The sequence below is a fragment of the Pseudorca crassidens genome, chromosome 8 (genome assembly GCF_039906515.1).
Source record: "Pseudorca crassidens isolate mPseCra1 chromosome 8, mPseCra1.hap1, whole genome shotgun sequence".
Taxonomy (NCBI): Eukaryota; Metazoa; Chordata; class Mammalia; order Artiodactyla; family Delphinidae; genus Pseudorca; species Pseudorca crassidens.
Window position 1 is genome coordinate 99,939,579 of NC_090303.1, and position 18,804 is coordinate 99,958,382.

An 18,804-nucleotide genomic window follows, 5' to 3' on the forward strand; every position below is an offset into this window, starting at 1 on the left:
AAAGTGCTTAACCTTGCCCTGAGAATATTTCATAGTGTACATTATCATTTAATAACATGCTGCCTAAAATTGTTTTAAATAATACGTTCTCAATTAACAAAACCTCAAAGTCAGACTGAGATTACAGGATACTGACTAACATCTTCAAGGATAAGAACTAGAAGCTTCATCTTTCAAATATATTTTTAATCCCAGGTATGGCTTTTGCTTAATACTTTTCCTTTGGAGAATATTTTAACTAGAAAGGACTAAGAAAAGAGCAACATCAACACCGAAAAGGCTTAAAAATACATATATTAATTGGTTTAAAAAATTACTCTAAGTACTCCCATTTCGATAGCTATTTTTACTTATACTATCTTAACTCACCTTGACAAGAAAATTATCTATGCTTTTTTATTTAAAAGAAGTGATTAGCAAATAAGAAGACACACTATTTACATACCATGAAATTCTGCTGTAGAGGAGACCAAGAATACATTATGGGTACTGAAGCAACTGCATTCAGAGTCTTTAACGGGATGACTTGTGTTGGAAAATCCAAGTCACTGGTCACCGAACACTAGAACAGAAAAAAATAAAATTGACTCGTAAGAATAAAAGGACAACCTGAAGCTGTAGGCATCATATTATAAAGAGATGCTGCCTACTTACAGCATTTTGAAAAAGAAATTTCTTTACTGAGACGGTAAGTTCATAAAAACCAGAAAGGATTCTCTCCTCTCTTTTACTTAGCAATAGAAAAAGCTTCAGATTTTGCAAATTTTCAAAACCTTCCAACCCTTTCCATACTTACCAGTATCAATAAGAATCAAATATTCTAATTAGGCTGGCCTCAGATTAACTGCTCCTTGCTTTCACTATAAATTTTCTACCTCACTGCTTAATTTCATTTACATCTCATCCACATGGAATAATATATATATATATATATATATATATATATATATATACCAAATACGCCACTTAAATCTTAATAAGAATATAGAAACTTGTAAGGTTAACCTTTCTTACCTTTACCTTCCCTTTTTAAAAACCCAAGTGTCATTTGCTGATATTATCAGATGATACACAAATATTAAAGGTAATAGACCTGAATTTCAATCACAACGAAATGGATTCAAATCAATTCGCAGAAGTGTAATCTCTAAATTATTAACAATAATAGCTAATGTTATTAAGCACTTCCTATGTGCTAGGCACTATTTTAAACACTTACATGTCTTATATTTAGTCCTCATAACAGCGCTGTATGATGGGGACTATTCTTAGCGCTCATTTTACAGGTGAGAAAACTAAGATAGAGAAAGGATACGTAACTGGCCCAAAGTCATACACTGTTAGGGCTAGAATATAAACCCAGAACGTCTGACTCTGGAGCCCCTGCTCTTACCCACTACACATATTGTCACGATACCACATTTCTATACATTTCTAATACTGGTTAAGTAAATATATTTCCCTGAAATACCGTATTTCATCCAATCTACGATGACATCAATTTCAAAGCACACCATTATCTTCTGTATCATTAAGAAAATAATGTTGCCAATTAAACTATAACACAATGCTTTCTTATCATAGTGATTCTAAGACGCATGCCAGTTTCAGATGTTAAAATGTTAAAAAGTTTGCATCTTTGACTTGATGAAATACGGTAAAGATCTGTGCCCAAATACCACAGCACTCTCCATCCTGTCTAGGAATCCAGCTTTTCTTAAAAGAGTACCATTACCCAATTATCAGGTCTCCAGAGCCTTCTCAAAAATACCCTGGACATATAATCCATGAAAATAGAGCAAAAAGAAGTAGAATTGAAGTAGTAAAATGAAACCAAAAAAGTCATGTCTATACAACACACATAATTATTAAATGTTTCATTTTTATTTAAGAGGACTTAAAAATCGCGGGTCTAGATTTGGTGAAATCAGAGTGGAAGTCTTTGGCATCCAGGCCCACCTGGCCCTCAGCACTTCCTCAGGCCAGGGGGATAATCTTCCAATAGTCACAGTCACCGCAGCACAAAAATAGTTCCTTCCTCAGTGGAAGTGAAGGTTTAAAGATAGAGTAGTTAGGAAGAACTGTGACAGTGATTAATCCATTAATTTGCTTTCCAAAAGGGCAAAGATTAAAGATAATACTAGAAAGCTCATAGCTCAAGTAAATAAGACGGTGTGAACAGTTTACTAAAACTCCAGAACCCGCAATCTTTCCCTGTTTCCTTCTTTGGCCTCTGATGCAATTCCTCATCCATCCGTCCAATAATAACAGCAGTTAACATTTATTGAGCACGTACTATGTTGCAGGCACTGTGCTAAGTGCTTTATATACATTTTCTTAACCACTTCTCATGTTAGCCTTTGGCATCACGATTTCACAAAATGAGGAGGAGACTGAGGTTCAGAGAGGTTAAATAACTTGCCTAGTCAGAAAGGTAGTAAATTACCAAGCCAGGATGGAAGCCTAAGTCTGATTCCAACACCCACAAGCTTCATGCCTATGCTCTAGTTCTCACCCTGAGATGCCCGTGCAATGGGTGCTGTGCAAGAGAGACACCCAACAGTGTCACAGGGCATCTCCTCCCCCAGCATCTGCCTCTTGTCCTATTCCTACCATGTCTTCATTCCTTCTTAAGTTACTTAACCAGGTCACTCTGGGGCAAGGAGTGGCTATAACTACGGAATAAAGTGCTATACACTACCCAGTGATTTTAAATACAAAATAATTTCATTTCTTGCAAAACAATTAAATTGGAGTTTTTGATTTTTGTTCTACACATGGTGGAGGTAAATTAATTCTGTGATTTTAATTCTGAAGACTGGCCCCCTTTAAAGCCTGGGGGGCGAGGGGGAGCGGCTGCTTCTCCAACTCTGACTTATTCACCTGCTTTAATATCTAAATCCAAGGTCACACTTACGGGAGGACTGCTGAATATCCTATTCAACTACCAGACAGGAGGAACGCTGGCTCTGTTCCACCTGTTTGCTCTAGTGACAGAAAATGCTCTGAGTCTACTGAACGAGGTCAGCGGACTTTTCCGTTAACAGAAAGAACGTAGAGAAGCACAGAAAATAAGACAGCAAAGGCTGCAGCGCTAAGTACTATCTCCAACCCCACACCTGCCATACCCCCATGACCCATCACCTCAATTCTGAGTCATAAAAGTGTCACCAAGGGGCTGGAAATAAGCTCTCAAAGCGGCTGTGGCAGAGTGTGGTTTTACCTCTGTCTCGCAACAATACTCAGCACAGTGTCTCAAAAAAGAGTAGGCACTCAAAAAATGTTTCTGGAACAAACCGACTGCATTTGCTGATTTTTCCCTAATGGAGACTTCGACTTCAATTTCTTTTTAAAGCTAAGAGAACACCTATTTAGCAAATTGAAGGTCTATACCCACCTCATTATCTATGTAGTATCTCTAGAAACCTACCCCATTCTTTAACTATTAACCTTAACTAATAACCATATCCCTTTCATTTATGAAATAATATTCAAATGCAGAAGCATTTGTTGGTAAAACAAGTTTGGGAATTCTTATTTATTGACTTACAGGAAAATTACTCAAAAATCCCAGTTACTTACCAGTAACTTTTTTTCTTTGAAAATGTATCATCCTTGACACTTTATATTATTGTCTCGTATCACTCAGAGCACTGAAAAGGATTTTGACCTCATGGGTCTCCACAGCATTTTACCTGATCAGAGTCATATGTCTTGGACTCAGGAACTCACTAGGAGACCAATAGCAACAAATTAAATTCTCTAATTCTAGTTCCAACCTGAGGATCACACAAGGAAGTTGTTGTAGGTAATCCATCATTGATGGTAAAGAAAGAAAACAACTATATTAGTTACCAAGGATGCTACATTTTCAGAGAAACACAGCTTACTGGTAAGTAACCAGGTTCCTCTGAGGATGGATAGACTTACATCAACCAGCTGGTACAATAGGCGACTGTGTGGCTGGACCACTGGGAGCTGGAGAGGGAAGTCAAGCCAAAAATAGTAGTTGTAGGAGTACACAACCAAACTGAGACTCTTGGCAGAAGGCTGGTTCCAAGTAAAAACTGTGTTATGGAAAATCGTAGAGGGAAGAGCAGGTGAATGGCCTGCAGGGAAGGGAAAGAAATTAACACACCCTACTATGTGCCAAGCACTGTGCTAGAGACTTTACCAAAGTTAACTTCTTTAAAATTCACCACTACCCTAGGAGGATGACTCCCCATCTTACAGTGGGACATCACAAAGGGCAACAGTCATAGCCATCGGTCTCTCAACAATCTTTAACATTAGAAGGGTTATGTCCGAATTCCATATAGTAGGGGGAAAAAATACACTCAGTTAGCCAAGTTAAAAATATTCTTGGATCCTGGTTGGTCCATTTAATTCAAGCCAGAGACACAATGAACTGGTGATGTTGTCTAATATCCTTTAGCTTTTCCGAGTAAAAACAATAAGGAACTGCCTCACATCTGAGGTGTATGAAAGAAAGCATCAGCTGCCACCCAGCTCCAGGAAAAGCTGAGGATTTCTGAAACTACCCACATTCTTCAAGATTTGAGTAGAGAAAAGATGACACACCAAGTTTTAAACCAGCTAGGCCTTCTGGTGAAAATGATCGTGTACATAACTTAATTTCAGACTGCTTTTATGTGAAGTAAGTACTGAAGAAAAAACTGGAATGAGGTAAGTATCAGGTCTGGGTCAAGAAAAGCTCATAGTAGAAGTGAGTTCCTAACTCACTCAGGATGATTAGGAGAAGGGTGGTTAAGGAGAGGGTCAGAAATAAAACATCCTGGTCGGATCTTGACACAGGCACATTTAATTAAAGCAGCTAATCAAGGGCGCTGGAGCTAAGGAGTACAAGAGTGGTTCACGCCGGACTGTAAATTATTCTCATTTCTGCTGCTGGATATGTATGTTGCAGAGCCGTCCGGACTGGGGGGAACCTCCACCAGCAACACGAGGCTCCTGCCCTGAGCTCACTTAAGAACAGAAAGATGCCGCCCTATAAGCATCAGTCTGGCGCTTCTTCCAGGGCGGGGGCGGCATATACAGCATTTCACACAGAACAGGTAACATGTGAAGTACAATTTCAGGAAGTTTGGACCCTTAAAGCTCTTCCCTGCGTCCTAGCTTCAGAAGCCTGAGCCCAAGTAAAGAGGTCATAAATCTATAAACCTGGTTAATATAGTAACTATTAAAAACCCAATGAAGTCTGGGTCTGAAGGGGGCTGTTAGGGTAAATCATCTCCTCATAATCTGCAGTTTTGCTAAAATACTGGAGATCAGAAACAGAACAATAGTCACAGGACATAAGTTGGTAAAACTACAAAAACACCCAACACAGCATGTAAAGCACGTAACCAGAGCCATGTTTGTCCGTGACATGCAAACTCAAGAACCTAATTCAGTAATAGTCCTGCGAGTGGCAAATAAGACCATTGCTATCATTGAAAAAAAAAAGAAAGTAAACAAAAAGTAAGAAGCAGAACAAAGAATAAAGTCATGGTTTCCATCAGCTGTGGCAGCACAGCCGTCGTGAAGCCTCGCTCCCGTGAGTGGACGTGGGGCTGAACGCCACAGAGCAGCAGAGCCATTGGCTAAGGTAAAAGGGCAGGACGGCCACCGGACCGTAGTCTCAGAAGCGCGAAGCCCTTGCTCAGGTGCTAAACCTGCTCCGTGACCACCAATCAGACAGGCCAATTCTGCTGATCTTTGCAAAACAGATTTATAACCACTCCCCAATTGCTCACGGATTGATCATTTAGTGAATCGTGCTGAAACAACAAAGCCAAATAGAAAAAAAATTGAAAACAAAATTCCCCACTCACTCTTTACACCAAAGGAAATTCCAAATAGGTTAAATGATGTTAAAATATAAAAATGAAAACTAGAAGGAAAGATGGGTAATTTATAATCTTGAAGTGGATAAAGGCTTTGTAAGCCTTAAAGAAACACAGAAATCAAAAGAAGAAATTCTAATTTGACTACATAAACATTTAAAACTTCTGTATAACCAAAACATCCCAGAAATAGCATGAAAGTGGGGGGGAAAATCTGCAGAACGGATGATTAAATCTAGTATTTATAATATACAAAAAGTCCTTTAAAATCATAAGAAAAAGTCCAACCCAATTTTAAAAGATCCAAGACCATAACAGCCAACTCATAAAAGAAATATAAACAAATAAGTACTTAAAATTAACTTCACTGATGAACAAAAGGAAAACAAATTACAGTAATGTTTTACCTATCACACTGACAAAGATTAACATTTTATGTTGGGAATATAGATAAACAGACACCACTATAAACAGTTGGTGAGAGTGTAAATGTAAAACTTTCGGGGGGCAATCTGGTAATAGCTATTAAAAATTTAAATATGCATATCCTCTTGACCTAGTAATACTGTTTCCAGAAACTCTTCCTACAAAATTACTCAAAAGATGCAAAGATGTGTATGAAGGATATTCACTGAAAGGCTAACTGCAAAAGGAAAAAATAAAAACCTAAATGTTCATCAATTATGAATAGGGCAATTAATTATGGTAAATCCGCAGGACCAAGCACTGTGCATTGTTGAAGATACTGAAGACCTGGACAGATGTAAAGCGATGGCCCCAAAAGGCAGGCATGTTTTATCTGGGAATAACTTTTTAAAATGAAATATATATTATCATTATAATTAACATGTCATAGAAAAAGAAATCAGAGAATAAAAGTCACAGGGCTTGGACGACAGGGCCTTTTGCTCCTGTTTCATATATTTCTGTTTTATTTGAATTTTTACAGTTAATATTTTACAGTGACCTTTTAATTGAAGAAAAAGATAAAAAACAAAAGTTTCATTGACCCAACAGATATTCACATTAGCTAGTATTAAAAGTGCCTCATCGGTTGCCAAGGTAGCTCATGAAATCTACCCAACCCTCTCAAAATGGTACTCAAATAATATTCTTTTACAAAATCTAGTAAGAGGAGATAAAACAGAATCCTAAGCAGTGGATTTAAGTCAATCCAAATTATCAAGCTAAATTGTGATAGTAGTTCTAGGTCTAATAAAATTTTCTTATTTCTTCAGAGCAATGAACAATTTTTAACATTGCACACTAGATAAGCATTTCTTTGGGTTTTGGTTCATTCTGTTTGTTTTCAAAACAGCTGTCAAAATTTGGTTTTGCATTTTGAGGACAGACTTGATCTCTGTACTGGTCAATTTAACAATAAATTTTAAAACACAAACTATACACAGTGTTCTTGGAGAAAAACAGCAAATTAAACACAACTTCTGGTTTATTCAGTAGTACAAAATAAACATTTGACATTTTTGAAAAGTTCACTTTTTAAACTTAAGATATATAATCTTAAATTTAAAATATGAACTCAGACATCATAAGTGTATGATATATCTTTAATATATGATAATAATATATAAACTCAAACAACAGAAGTGATCTTTTTTTTACATGGCCTTTTTGGAAAAGCATAAAATGCTTATGTTAGCTTCCTTTCAAAAGCAAAGGAACACCTCCTTATGGTCATTAAGTAATATTCCATCTATTTCAGCCGAAAGAAAGCCAGAAAGGAAGCAAAGGCTGCCGTGATTTGAAAAAGTGACCCGAGCAGGAAAGACTGGCAGAGTTAACACAAGATTCAACCAACAGATGGTTAAGAGGGACAAAGAGCAGCAGAAAGCAACTAAGAAACCAGTTTCTTGAGGAACCAAGAAAGGATGGATATGTTCAGACTGAGAGTAAAGACACACACTTGGGAGAACCATTCATCTATGTCTAAGACATGAGAAAAATGACCCAGCTCCCTGCCACGTCTGCTCAAATGCTGGGCAGGACATATTGGTCCTATAATCCTGAAATTCACAAAGGAAAGAAAGCATGTTACTGTGTTGAAAGCTGGGAGTATATTTAAGTAAAGAGCACTACACATGGGGTACACCAGCATGTTGTTTTTTCTTTGTGTGTAGTAACTAAATTTCTATTTACAATTAACTGAGGAAAGTGCATTACCACGTCAATAAATAATGCAATCAAGTGTTTACAGGTAAACAAGACAATGTTTTTCTTCTCCTTCAACAAAAATAAGCCCAAACTGCAAACTTACGAAAAGAACTTATACATTCTGCATCATGAAAGAAGCCTCCCCCCCTGAAAAAAATTCATTTGCAAATAACAAATGATAGGTGATGAACTTAAAATTTTAAGATATCAATAGGAAGAGCAAACCTGTACGTACTGAAAAGTCCAAAAGACTTTTAATTCTTCATGAATATGAGGGCTAGGAGGTCCTTCTGATGCTGCTTGTTGTATATGCTAAACATTCTGAAGAAGCCCCACTTTTCTTACTCTTTCATTAGTAAACAAGACACAGAATTCTTACAAGAACATTACATTCTCCTGGGAATCTAAAAATGCATATTGGCAGGATATTTTTAAATTATTAAACCAATCACACCACTTGCCCAGAAGACAGACATCATTTGAGCAAGCCTCCCTTTCACAGTCATAATACATACAAGTAATAAAAATCTTGATATGAAGAATCAATGAAAGGGAAAAGTGCCTTGTTGTTTTCAGCAAGAAATGGAAAATGTACAGAAAGAAATGCACTAGTAAGAACTACAAGAGTAACTCCTAAACCAGCTTCTTCGTCAAAACTGGAAAAACAGACACATTAAAGAACATGATTACCAATGTGCAGACTTAAAGAAGATAAAGTTCTTTACTGACTGATGAGACAAAGTAATGAATGTCCCCTAGAAATAATCTTCTGACAAACAGCCACATATTATGGCAATACGGCATGCATCCCTTGGCCTGTATGTATCGTTTCATAACATTTTTAAGCTGAATTCTCCTTAAAAAGATAAACTGAAGAGCAAAGAAAATATATGTAACATATATCACAGTCACTGTCTTCAAGAAGTCAGAAGTATTTTTAAAAAGAGAAAATAGACACATACTCTGTATTAAGATCCTGTAGGCAACACGGCTTAGGTTCTGTAACTTCAACACCAAAAAATAAGTACCCACAAGTCTCCTAAAAGCATGCATTAAGGAAACAACAGACTAAAGATGTGGTCTCCAGGTCGACTGCAGGGCTCCTTGATCTCAAGTCAGAATCTACAGCAGTCACTTCATGAGATCAGAAAGTAAACTTGTCAGACTTTCTTTACTAAAATAACCTACAGAAAATTGGTCATTTTAAAACTGAGCTTATCCCCTTCTACAAGTACAAAAGGGAATAAAGTAGAAGACTTGAGTGAATGACTGAAAATTGTCATTGAATCGTCGTCATGCTCAAAGGATTTAAACTGAAGACAGCACTTATAAAGGATCAGCTTATAAAAATAAGGACTTAATTAAAACACTGTTACAACAGCACTTCCAAATGTTGAAAGCCATGGACGTTCTAGGTGTTTGGGTCAACAGTGCAGTCCCAAACTCTGCCAACCCTACAAGCCTATTACTAGGAAAGTCGTTGCAAAAGAGGCTAACTTATTTATCCTCCTGCTTCTGACCTAGTTGACTCCAACTTTTAAAGCATATAAAAGAAACTGATATATTGCTGGAAATGCTCAAACTGAAGAAAAAATAACAGGGATATAGTCTCATATGAACAGTAAGGAGACTAGACAGAGATCATTAAAGTCCTTTCTAGCCCTAAAATTCTATTATTTATTGTGATAACACCAAAAAGCTTATCACAAACTGTATAAACCTTCAGCTTCCAAAAGTCAGTGATGATGGTTTTAAAGGGGCCGGTGGGGGGGGGGGGCGCTAGGAGGAGTAGAAGACGAATCACTTCAAGCAGAATCAGTAATTAAGAGTGGCTCAAAAACAAACGTGCTTTGACCAGAGTTCCATGCAACAAAACCTGAATTCCTGAGGCTAGGGGTTACTTTCCTCCTTTTCCCCTCCTGTTTTGTGAAAATGTTTTTTCTCAACCTGCATGGGGTACTAAGTTTAGAAAAACACTTGTTTCATTAAAATGCTAATTTCTTCTTACAATTTCTCTCATGAACTCAATAAAAAGTTAGGTATCTTTACATTCAATGACTTTTATCTCCACTTGACAAAATTAAAAGCAAAATGCAATTAGTAAATACTCATTTGAATAAACTGTACTCTTAAATTTAACACCAAAAATTGTATCATGAGCAATTCCGGTTGTACATAAATAATGAACTTTAATAATTTCTTAATGTGTCTGAGCAAAGTGTACTCTTCCAGGCCCACATCAGATCATTAGAGCAAGGAAACTGACTTTAATTCTTCTAAGGCTCAGTTTCCTCACCTGGGAATAAAAAAGTGGTAATACAACCATCACGAAGACAAAATGAGGTAGAGTAGTACCTAGTGCAGTGCCAGAAATCATTACTGCTGTTCACTTTTATTTTAAATGTAGGCTGGGCTTTCAACAGCATTTTGAGCACTTGAGGTTTGTAATGGGCGGCAAAATTAAGTATTCCGTGTGTTCCTACTTTATTTCTCCAAATTTCTAAAATGTATCCCTCTGGAGAGAAAAAAACGAGGTTTCTTCTTCCTTCCCTTCAAAATTTCCAAAAGGTCACTTTCGAAAGAATTAGAGGCTCCATCCTGATCCCTTTCGAGAACATTCTGACTGGCAGAGAAAAGAATCCCTTTCACCCTTAGTATATTAATTAGTCATTTACCTCTAATGTGTAGGTCCTGACCTGTTGCAGAAGACTGGAAGGTGTTAATAACATATAATACATATTTATACAACTGCAAGTCAGAGCTTAAAGAGCGGTCAACTGACAAAATGCATAAATAACTAAGAATCATCCCAAGCCGTATGTATCAGCATCAAGACCACAACACCATCACTGAAATCACCACTAGGACCATGTCTGTAGCACAGACTGAGCTGCTATAACAGCACTGACCAGTCTCTGAAGCCAGTGCGTCACACAATCTCAACAGGTCTCATAAGACAGCAAATTAGTGCTTGATTATTACAATATCATATAAAAAATGACTGCTCATTGAAAACATTATTTTAGAACAAATTCCATTGTTTAGATGCCTTCCATGTTTAGACACCCAGGTCAACAATCATCTACTACATGGTATAATCTAAATTTCAAATCACTTTCTTCCCTCTTTTTGCATCCATGCCCATTCAAATAGCATTCCATATCATATGCCATGTCTTCCTGCATAAAACAGGTACTTAAACAGAAATGCTTTAACCAAAATCCTACTGATTGGTTCTATACTGTGTAAGTTTCTGCCATTTTCTTTTCATCTTTCTGCCACTATGTTTTAATGTGTTATCTCATTATAAAATCTACCACAGATTTATTGCCTTCCTTTGAAAACAGTAATTTTTTGGAGTGATTAAGATCTACCTCGTTCGTTCAAAAAAAATTCTGTTAAAAAAGGAAATTCTGACCTCTCAACCCCAAATTTAAAAATTCTTATAGAGAGAGCCTTAGAATTTGGACAAAATGTATAATAAGAAGCTTGTTTACTCCATGAGTATGGATGAAAAAGAACCATTTCTTACAGCACGGCTAATTCATATGAAGGGGGAGGAAAAAAGACAACTATGCATCAGAAAGCCTTGCTCTAACTTGTGATCTGATGAGGACATTCGAGAGTATTTAAAGTTCTTTTTTAATGAACAGTCTTATAAAAATCTAGGAATCAGCTGCATGTTAAAGAGAAATAACAATAAAACAAGGGACATCCGAGGTCAATGGCCTCCTCTCGACAACCAACCAACATTCCAAAAGCAAAAACCAAAATGCACTGATAATTCATACAGCGCATGAGTTCACCAACCTCCCTGGTCCCGCGCAATGAGCTCACAGAAGTCAGGATGTGCACAGGCTGGATCCTTCGCTGTTTCCATTCTTGGTTTAAGATTTCTGTTCTTTCCAAAATTTTCTGACGATTGGAACTAAACATACTCTTTAAAAAAATGAAGGAGAGGAGAAAAGAAATTGTTCATTGTTAGAAAATTTGTAACATCTCTAATGAAGGTTAAAATTGAGTGATTCCTCAAAAGTATCAGGGACATTCCTTCAAAAGCATATGGATTTTACACTAAACTGTGGTTTCTCACGTTCAAGTAATACAAAAACACCACACCTATTATTTTACTGAGAGTAGAAGGGGAAGAGGAAATTATTTCCATCCTTTCTTTGTTAACTCTGTATATATCTATATTTTTTTTAAATCACAATGACTTTAGGAACACAGTACCATGAAACACATTCCTTTATATTTGGGTCCTGGGTCTCCACATGCAGTACAAAGTTACACTGAAAAAATGGTGATTTCCAAGTAGACTGAATAACCATTAGATTAAAATCTTTCCACTTCACTAATGTGCATGGTACGATTTTTATGTTAAGACAGACCAAGGACCTTAACTTCCAAGTTTTTATTTATCTTACAGTAAATAAGACCATTTACCCTTTCAAATTAAAACTTATCTTTAGGGAGTAAACCATCCTTAACTGTACCCGCATTTTCACAGAAGACGGAGGATACCTTGACTTCGTCAGCTCGCCTGAACCTCTTGAGCTGCCGCAGGCGCATGTACTCTGACTTTACACGCTTCCGCCAACACACTGGTCCCTTCTCAGATTTCTTCCCAGTCTGGCCCATGATTATTCTAAAAGCAATGGTTTCATATTAAAATCACTAATCTAACCAGCCTGAATATGACCACTTGTGTTTTAATCCCCAGCAAACTAACAATCAACAAAAGAAATGACACATAATTACACTGTTGATATTTGCAAGAAGGGTTCTCATTTGTTCTGCATGGTGAAGTCCTTAAAAACATTTCATTCCAAGTATAAATTTTTATTTAATACAACTTTTAAAAGACATTTTTATTTACAAAGATACTCCACTTTTAAACTGCAGTCATCCTACAGAAATGTGACCCATTACAGGAGTTAAGTATATACAGTAACGAGCTGTGAGATCCACACTTGTGGAGTGAAAAAAAATGTAGACAGATATTCTAAGTTTTTCATCATTAAATTAGTTGCTACAGGCATAAATGAATGACTGAAAAAGATAAATCTGAAAAAGAAGTAAAATCTACATACAGCACCAAAGGTAGAAAATATACAGTACAACATGTGATAACTGTACAAATTAAAGTATTCCTCCTACACGCACTTTCAACCATGCTTCTCACCTTCAACACTGTGATGAAAGTCTGTGTCTCTGCCTCGGGCCACCTTTCCTCCCATGGGGGCTCCTCTGCTAGCCAGAGGAGAAGGAAGGCAGGGACCCCTTCCGCCCCATCTGTGGTTGCAGAGGCTCTGGAAGCCGGTTATGTGCAACGTGGGCTCAGCCTGCAGTCCACCGGATGTCCAGTTCACACCACAGAGTCTAAACGAGTGTCCTCTTCCAGAACATTTGTTCATCAAAGTGTTAAAACTGTACTTGTATCTTCAAAAGATTAGGACATTCCTCTATCGGATGGTGCAAAGGTGCCACATTAGGGATTTGTGCTTTAATTTATCTAAGTGCAATGGAAAGTCATAGAGTGTTTTAAGTAAAGGGGCAGGGGGAAGATTTACACTCTGGAAAGCCCAGCTGACTGCAGTGCAGCGGCAGGAGGGGCTGGAAGAGAGTAAAAGGCAAAGGTGAGGCCAGGTGAGACTGGAAGGCGGGACTGTCCCTAGACAAGAGACGACGCAGCTTCTTCAACGACACCAGTGATGAGAGAAAGGAAATGATTTCAAGAGTCACTTGAGAGCAAACATGGCAAGGATTTCAATATGGGGAAGATGGCTTTTCTGGCCTGAATAACTGAGTAGGGTTTCATGTGCCTGCTTACATAGAGCCCTCGGGCATAGAGAAAATTGCCTAAGGAGAGGAATTAGAGAAAGAAAAGGAAACCAGAGGTCAGTGGTAACTTTCTGTACGAGTATTCCACCACCAAACCACGAAAGAGAACACAAATGGTGGATTATTCAAGCTGAGAGAGGGGCAAAGAAAGCACGTAATTAATGACTAGTAAGAATCAGGCAATGAATATACAAAGATGAATGAAACGCAGAACTTGCCCTTGCGACGCTTATAACTGACCTAAGAAGGCCTAAAGGAACGGACTTTACAATATGAGATAAATATGCAAAAGTACTGGGGCTGAGGGTGGGGGACACAAGCAAGGAGCTGCAGAAGGATGGCAGCAAAGTGACCACTCAACCTTAAAAGTTGAGCCGGGTTTCAAAAGGCAAAGAGAGAACGGAAAGGGCTCAGGTAAGAGCAGGAGCCAGCTGGGTTCGGGGCTGTAAGGGCGGCGAGGGGCCGCCAGCCGACCCTGCAAACAAAGGTGGACCCCAAATTAGGTAAAGAGCCCAAATTACAAGAATCGAGGGAATGAGAAGAATGAAGAGATTTCAGAACTTAAGATAAAGACAGTTGAACTTAAGATAAAGACAGTTCAATGAGATCACAGAGATAGGACTGAGTCCCATAAAAGCTTCAAAGTGCGACCTTGCCTGGGGTGCTGAGTGGAACAAAGATGACAGTCCTCAGAGCTGAGAAGACTAAACCCCACAGCCCATCCCAACTTGGCGGAAACACAGAAAGTGGGGAAGAAGTTAGGAAGACGGTGAGGCCGGGCAAAAAGACGCCAAAGTTAGGGAGAGCCTGGAGCTTTATTCTAAAAACGACTATGTGGCAGTTTTTTGCTTTCACATCTGCTGGTTAGTTAACAGATGAGCTCAGGTAATTCTATGCAAATTATTTTCAGACACTTAGCACTTCAAAGGCCTAGCTAGAAAGGAGAGGAATCAGATAAAAAGGGATGATCTGTTGTTGCATTAGCTCAGAAACTCATCACAACTAGTCCCATCTGCTGCTTCCACAAATTCATGGTCCTGGGAGGCGGCACCACCATGCCTGATAAAAACCTGCACTGGGAACACGGCTTTCGGCTTTCGTTTTCATTGATATGCAACACGGGTATCACTACAATGCATTTTTTAAGGTGCATTTTTTATGTCGTGGTGAAGAGGTATCATTTCAATAGTTAGCTCTTCATGTTTTCCACTGGAACCCTCCGTGTCTAACACGCTGTAATACCTTCTATGTGTTTCTACCATTAGTATCAACACCTCTGGAAAAGTATGTCAGGACAAAACCAAAGCTGTTACACTAAACTAACAAGTCGCTCCATCAATGACAAAACACTTCAAAGCTGATTTGGAACCAACCTCTCCGTAAGAGGGCATGAAAGGATACGTTTCCACGTTTATAAACGTCACAAAGTTCCTCCAAATAAAGAAGTAAGTAAGTGAAGGTTTTAAGCTACAGAACGATCTGGTAAATATACACAATAGAGAGGAAAAGAAAAAAGGACAGTGATTCATTTAGGGGAAATTATCAAAATATAAGAATCATGACCTCCGAATTAGGATAAGAAATGAAAGTGTACAGACTGTTGTTTAAAAGTATAGGGATAAACAGGCAGATCCATGGAAAAAAATAACAAAATTTAAGGCACCATCAGAAGGATGTTTTACATAAAACACACTGCCTCCGACTGTCATAGCATTTACAACGTATTAAAATCACATCTTCACCTTCTTCACCCCACTTCACCCCCACTGGAAGTTCCTCAGTCTCAAGAACAATTTTTCTCCATTTGTAAAATCGCAGGCTGTGTGCCTGGCAAACAGATTTAAAAACAAACAAAAGGCAGGTCTATTAACATGCGCTGATCATGAGCCGCCGTGCCACAAGGTATGAAAGGAAGGGTGGCTGCCGTGCTGAGTGCGGGAAGGGAGGGGGAGTCACCCCACCCCACCACCGACAAACCCGGGAGATGAGTCTCAGGGGCTGTCAGGACCCTATGGTCCCGCCGCCTTACAAAACCTGGAGCCTCTGGGTCTTCCTTAGGGAAGCTGATATTGCCTGAGAGACCTCATCCAAACAACTGGGGTAGCATCACCTACCCCACAGCTGGGTGCGAACAGCAGACACCGGCAGGCTCACCCACCTCTCAGGCCCTGCGTGCAGAGACTTCAGGCCTTCAAAGGTGAGCTCCCCCGCTCCTTCCCGCCCTGAAGGCAGACAAACCAGCTCTTCTGACTATTTCCCACTATCACAGCCCAGTAAGTATTATGATACAGCTTGGAATACTCGTACATTATTAGCAAAAAGAAACATTAGAATGACTTGCTACTAAATGCCTGGGGATTTGTGAAAAATCCAATTTTTAAATTTCTCACTCAAAAGATTTGTTTAGTTTCATAGGTGAAATGGCACGAGTTTTATCCAGGAAAAAAACAGCTTCTCTTATTCAAAACAGGTTATAGCTCAAGTCTATCTGTATACAGTGAAACCAAAACAACAGTTATGCTTTAATTCAAAGACAAACCAGGTTATGGCAGGGAACCATCCAAACCTTAATACAATGTAAAGCTTTACAGGATCACAAACATGTAAATAAAATAAAGGAAAATTATACAGTCCAGAGTCTTATTTATGAATCAACCAAACTCAAATTGTTTTTGCCGCCCTGCATCAGTTCACCTTCTCTGAGAACTTTGCACCCACCCTTCTCTAAGGACTGTCACCTCCATGGGAGGCAGCCCGAGGCCCTGGCCCACAGCCCCTGTAGTGACCAGTGCTGGGATGAATACACGACCAGATGTGAAAGTCTCAGGAGGTTCCCTGCAAGGTCAAGAATGCTCACCCTTTCTACTTAGGTTTGAACCTGGAAACATGCTGCCTGAAGAATCGCTGGAAGCCAACTGCAACCACAAGAGGAGAGCCTGCAAAGAACAGTCAACAAGAGAAAAAGAAAAAACACCCAAAGCCAAGAAATGGACTCTAGTCCCATCACTGAGCCCTGACCAGGCGTGCTTTGCCAAACCAACTCCACAACTGTTCAGTTATGTGAGTCAAGGAATTCCCTCTCTTTTGCTTAAACCAGTTTAGATTAGATTTTCCGCCACATGAGACACAGAAGGGGTCTGAGGTATCGTTTTAATATTGAGATTATATACACAACAACGCCTGAGTGAACAGAAGACAGGTTCTCGAGCCCTATTTCCTCATGGTCAACAGCATCGGCTCCACTCCCACGTGGTGAGGAGCTCCGCCCCTGCCCTGGGTTTGGACGGCCCTGGTGACCCCAAGACACACCTCTCTACCTCCAGTGACTGGGCCACACAGCACTGGAATCAGCATTCTTCTCCATCAAGTCCAACTCTAGTCTACTTGTAAGGGGTCTTTTCCGAAATAAGGTAACATTCCTGCCCCTCCTTACTCAGTTGCCAATGATTGAGGAATTAAAAAAAAAAAAAAAGCCCTAGGCATTTTCAGTGCACTTTATGCCCTTCTTTAAAGGTTTTTCATTCCTAAAGGATTTGCCAAATCAAGGCACTCGCCATCTACTAGTCTTGCTGAGTTCTGCTTCTACTTGTCTGAAGAAAACTAAAAAATAAATTACATGTACTACTTATCCTTCTCAACTAAGTCAACAGCATCAACTTTGACTCTAAACTGAAGACCAGACTAAGGAAGGTAAAATCCAAATTTAACAACATTTAAGTAATAATGACTGCAATATTCTCGATGTCCTTCCCTAACTGAAATTGCCAATTTTGAAAAATCACCCATCTTCAATAGTGCTTTTATATTTAAAATGCTTTGAGGGCAGCTGTTAGTCACATTTACCAATTTCATTTACTTTTTTAAGTTAAGATCCACTGCTTTAATAAACTCAAAAGGAAATTAATGGTAAATAAGATTCTGCGGGTAAGGCTAAGGGTTAGGGTTAGGAAAACTTAGACCTGTAGATGTAACTCTTGGTAAGAGATAAAAATTAATAACCTAAGAGAAGTAGGTCTTACGCCTGAGGGGCTTTATGGAAAACACCCCCATGAGAAGGAGACTAGGAGTGAGGAGCCCAAGGAGGCAAGCGCACAGGGCTGCTGCCTGCGTCCTCCATTCGGGATTCGCGAGGACAAGCGGACTCCACTGCATGTCACCACCCTGAACCTTACAGCGACCCACTCCAGGCTGGCCATGCTCTGGCTCAGCAGGAAGGGCGCTCTGGCGATTAACAACACCTGTCATGGACACGGGGCAGAGAACGTGGGCAGCAGCGCTCTCCACTCCAAACTAAGTCCCAACAATAAACCAACAAGATGGCATCTGGTCCTATTAAATCCTAAGTCCTATCCACAACTTAAACAAAGGCAAGAGCACAGCCTGCAAAGCCAGCCTCCCTGGGTTGGACTCCAGTTCTCCCAGGACCAGCTGTGTGTGAACCTGGTCAAGTTCCCAAACCTTTTGGTTCCTCCCTCTCCGCATGCTGTGAGGAACGTCCTCGTCACAGAGTTGTCCTGAGAAGTCCACTCATGTAAGGATGTAAGGCCGCAGGACAGCACCTGTCAGAGCAGGCACTACACCATGTAAGTCCTGGCTACCATCACCCAACAGCAGGTGAGGGCGATCAGGATACGATATGCATATAAAAAAGTTAAGTTAGACAACAAATCAATGTGAAAAGTCACTTTCTTAAATGACAGACTGTATGCAAGTAAATAAAACCAAAACAGGATGTCAGGGGACCTCAGGAAGGAATACAGACCACACAATGAGTTGAGGTATATTAAAACCACATGAGATAAGCCCATGGAAACGGGTGGGGAGAAAAGGAGCCAACCTAGGAAACTTTGGAAATCTGTGTTCTGACTGGACAGAGGAAGGCTAAAGACGAAAAGAACTGGACAGAAACACTGTCCTCTAGTTAAGCTTTCTCACGGGTACC

The 18,804-nt window shown here is 39.3% G+C and overlaps 1 protein-coding gene across 14 annotated transcripts in view; it reads right to left on the bottom strand.

Moving 5' to 3' along the window:
• The window catches only part of EZH2 (enhancer of zeste 2 polycomb repressive complex 2 subunit), a 61,940-nt gene that overhangs the window by 24,779 nt on the left and 18,357 nt on the right, over window positions 1-18,804 (bottom strand). For 3 of the 14 annotated variants that reach the window (XM_067747309.1, XM_067747301.1, XM_067747298.1), the window contains exons 1-4: window positions 12,543-12,666; window positions 11,829-11,957; window positions 3,931-4,109; window positions 446-562 (exon numbers count right to left, since the gene is read on the bottom strand). In XM_067747309.1, coding sequence (XP_067603410.1) covers window positions 446-562; window positions 3,931-4,109; window positions 11,829-11,898 — 366 coding nt within the window. In that variant the 5' untranslated portion in view covers window positions 11,899-11,957; window positions 12,543-12,666. Of the gene's footprint in view, window positions 1-445; window positions 563-3,930; window positions 4,110-11,828; window positions 11,958-12,542; window positions 12,667-13,203; window positions 16,089-18,804 lie in introns of those variants that run through there. The other 11 variants (XM_067747304.1, XM_067747296.1, XM_067747300.1 and 8 more) reach the window with 11 other exon arrangements.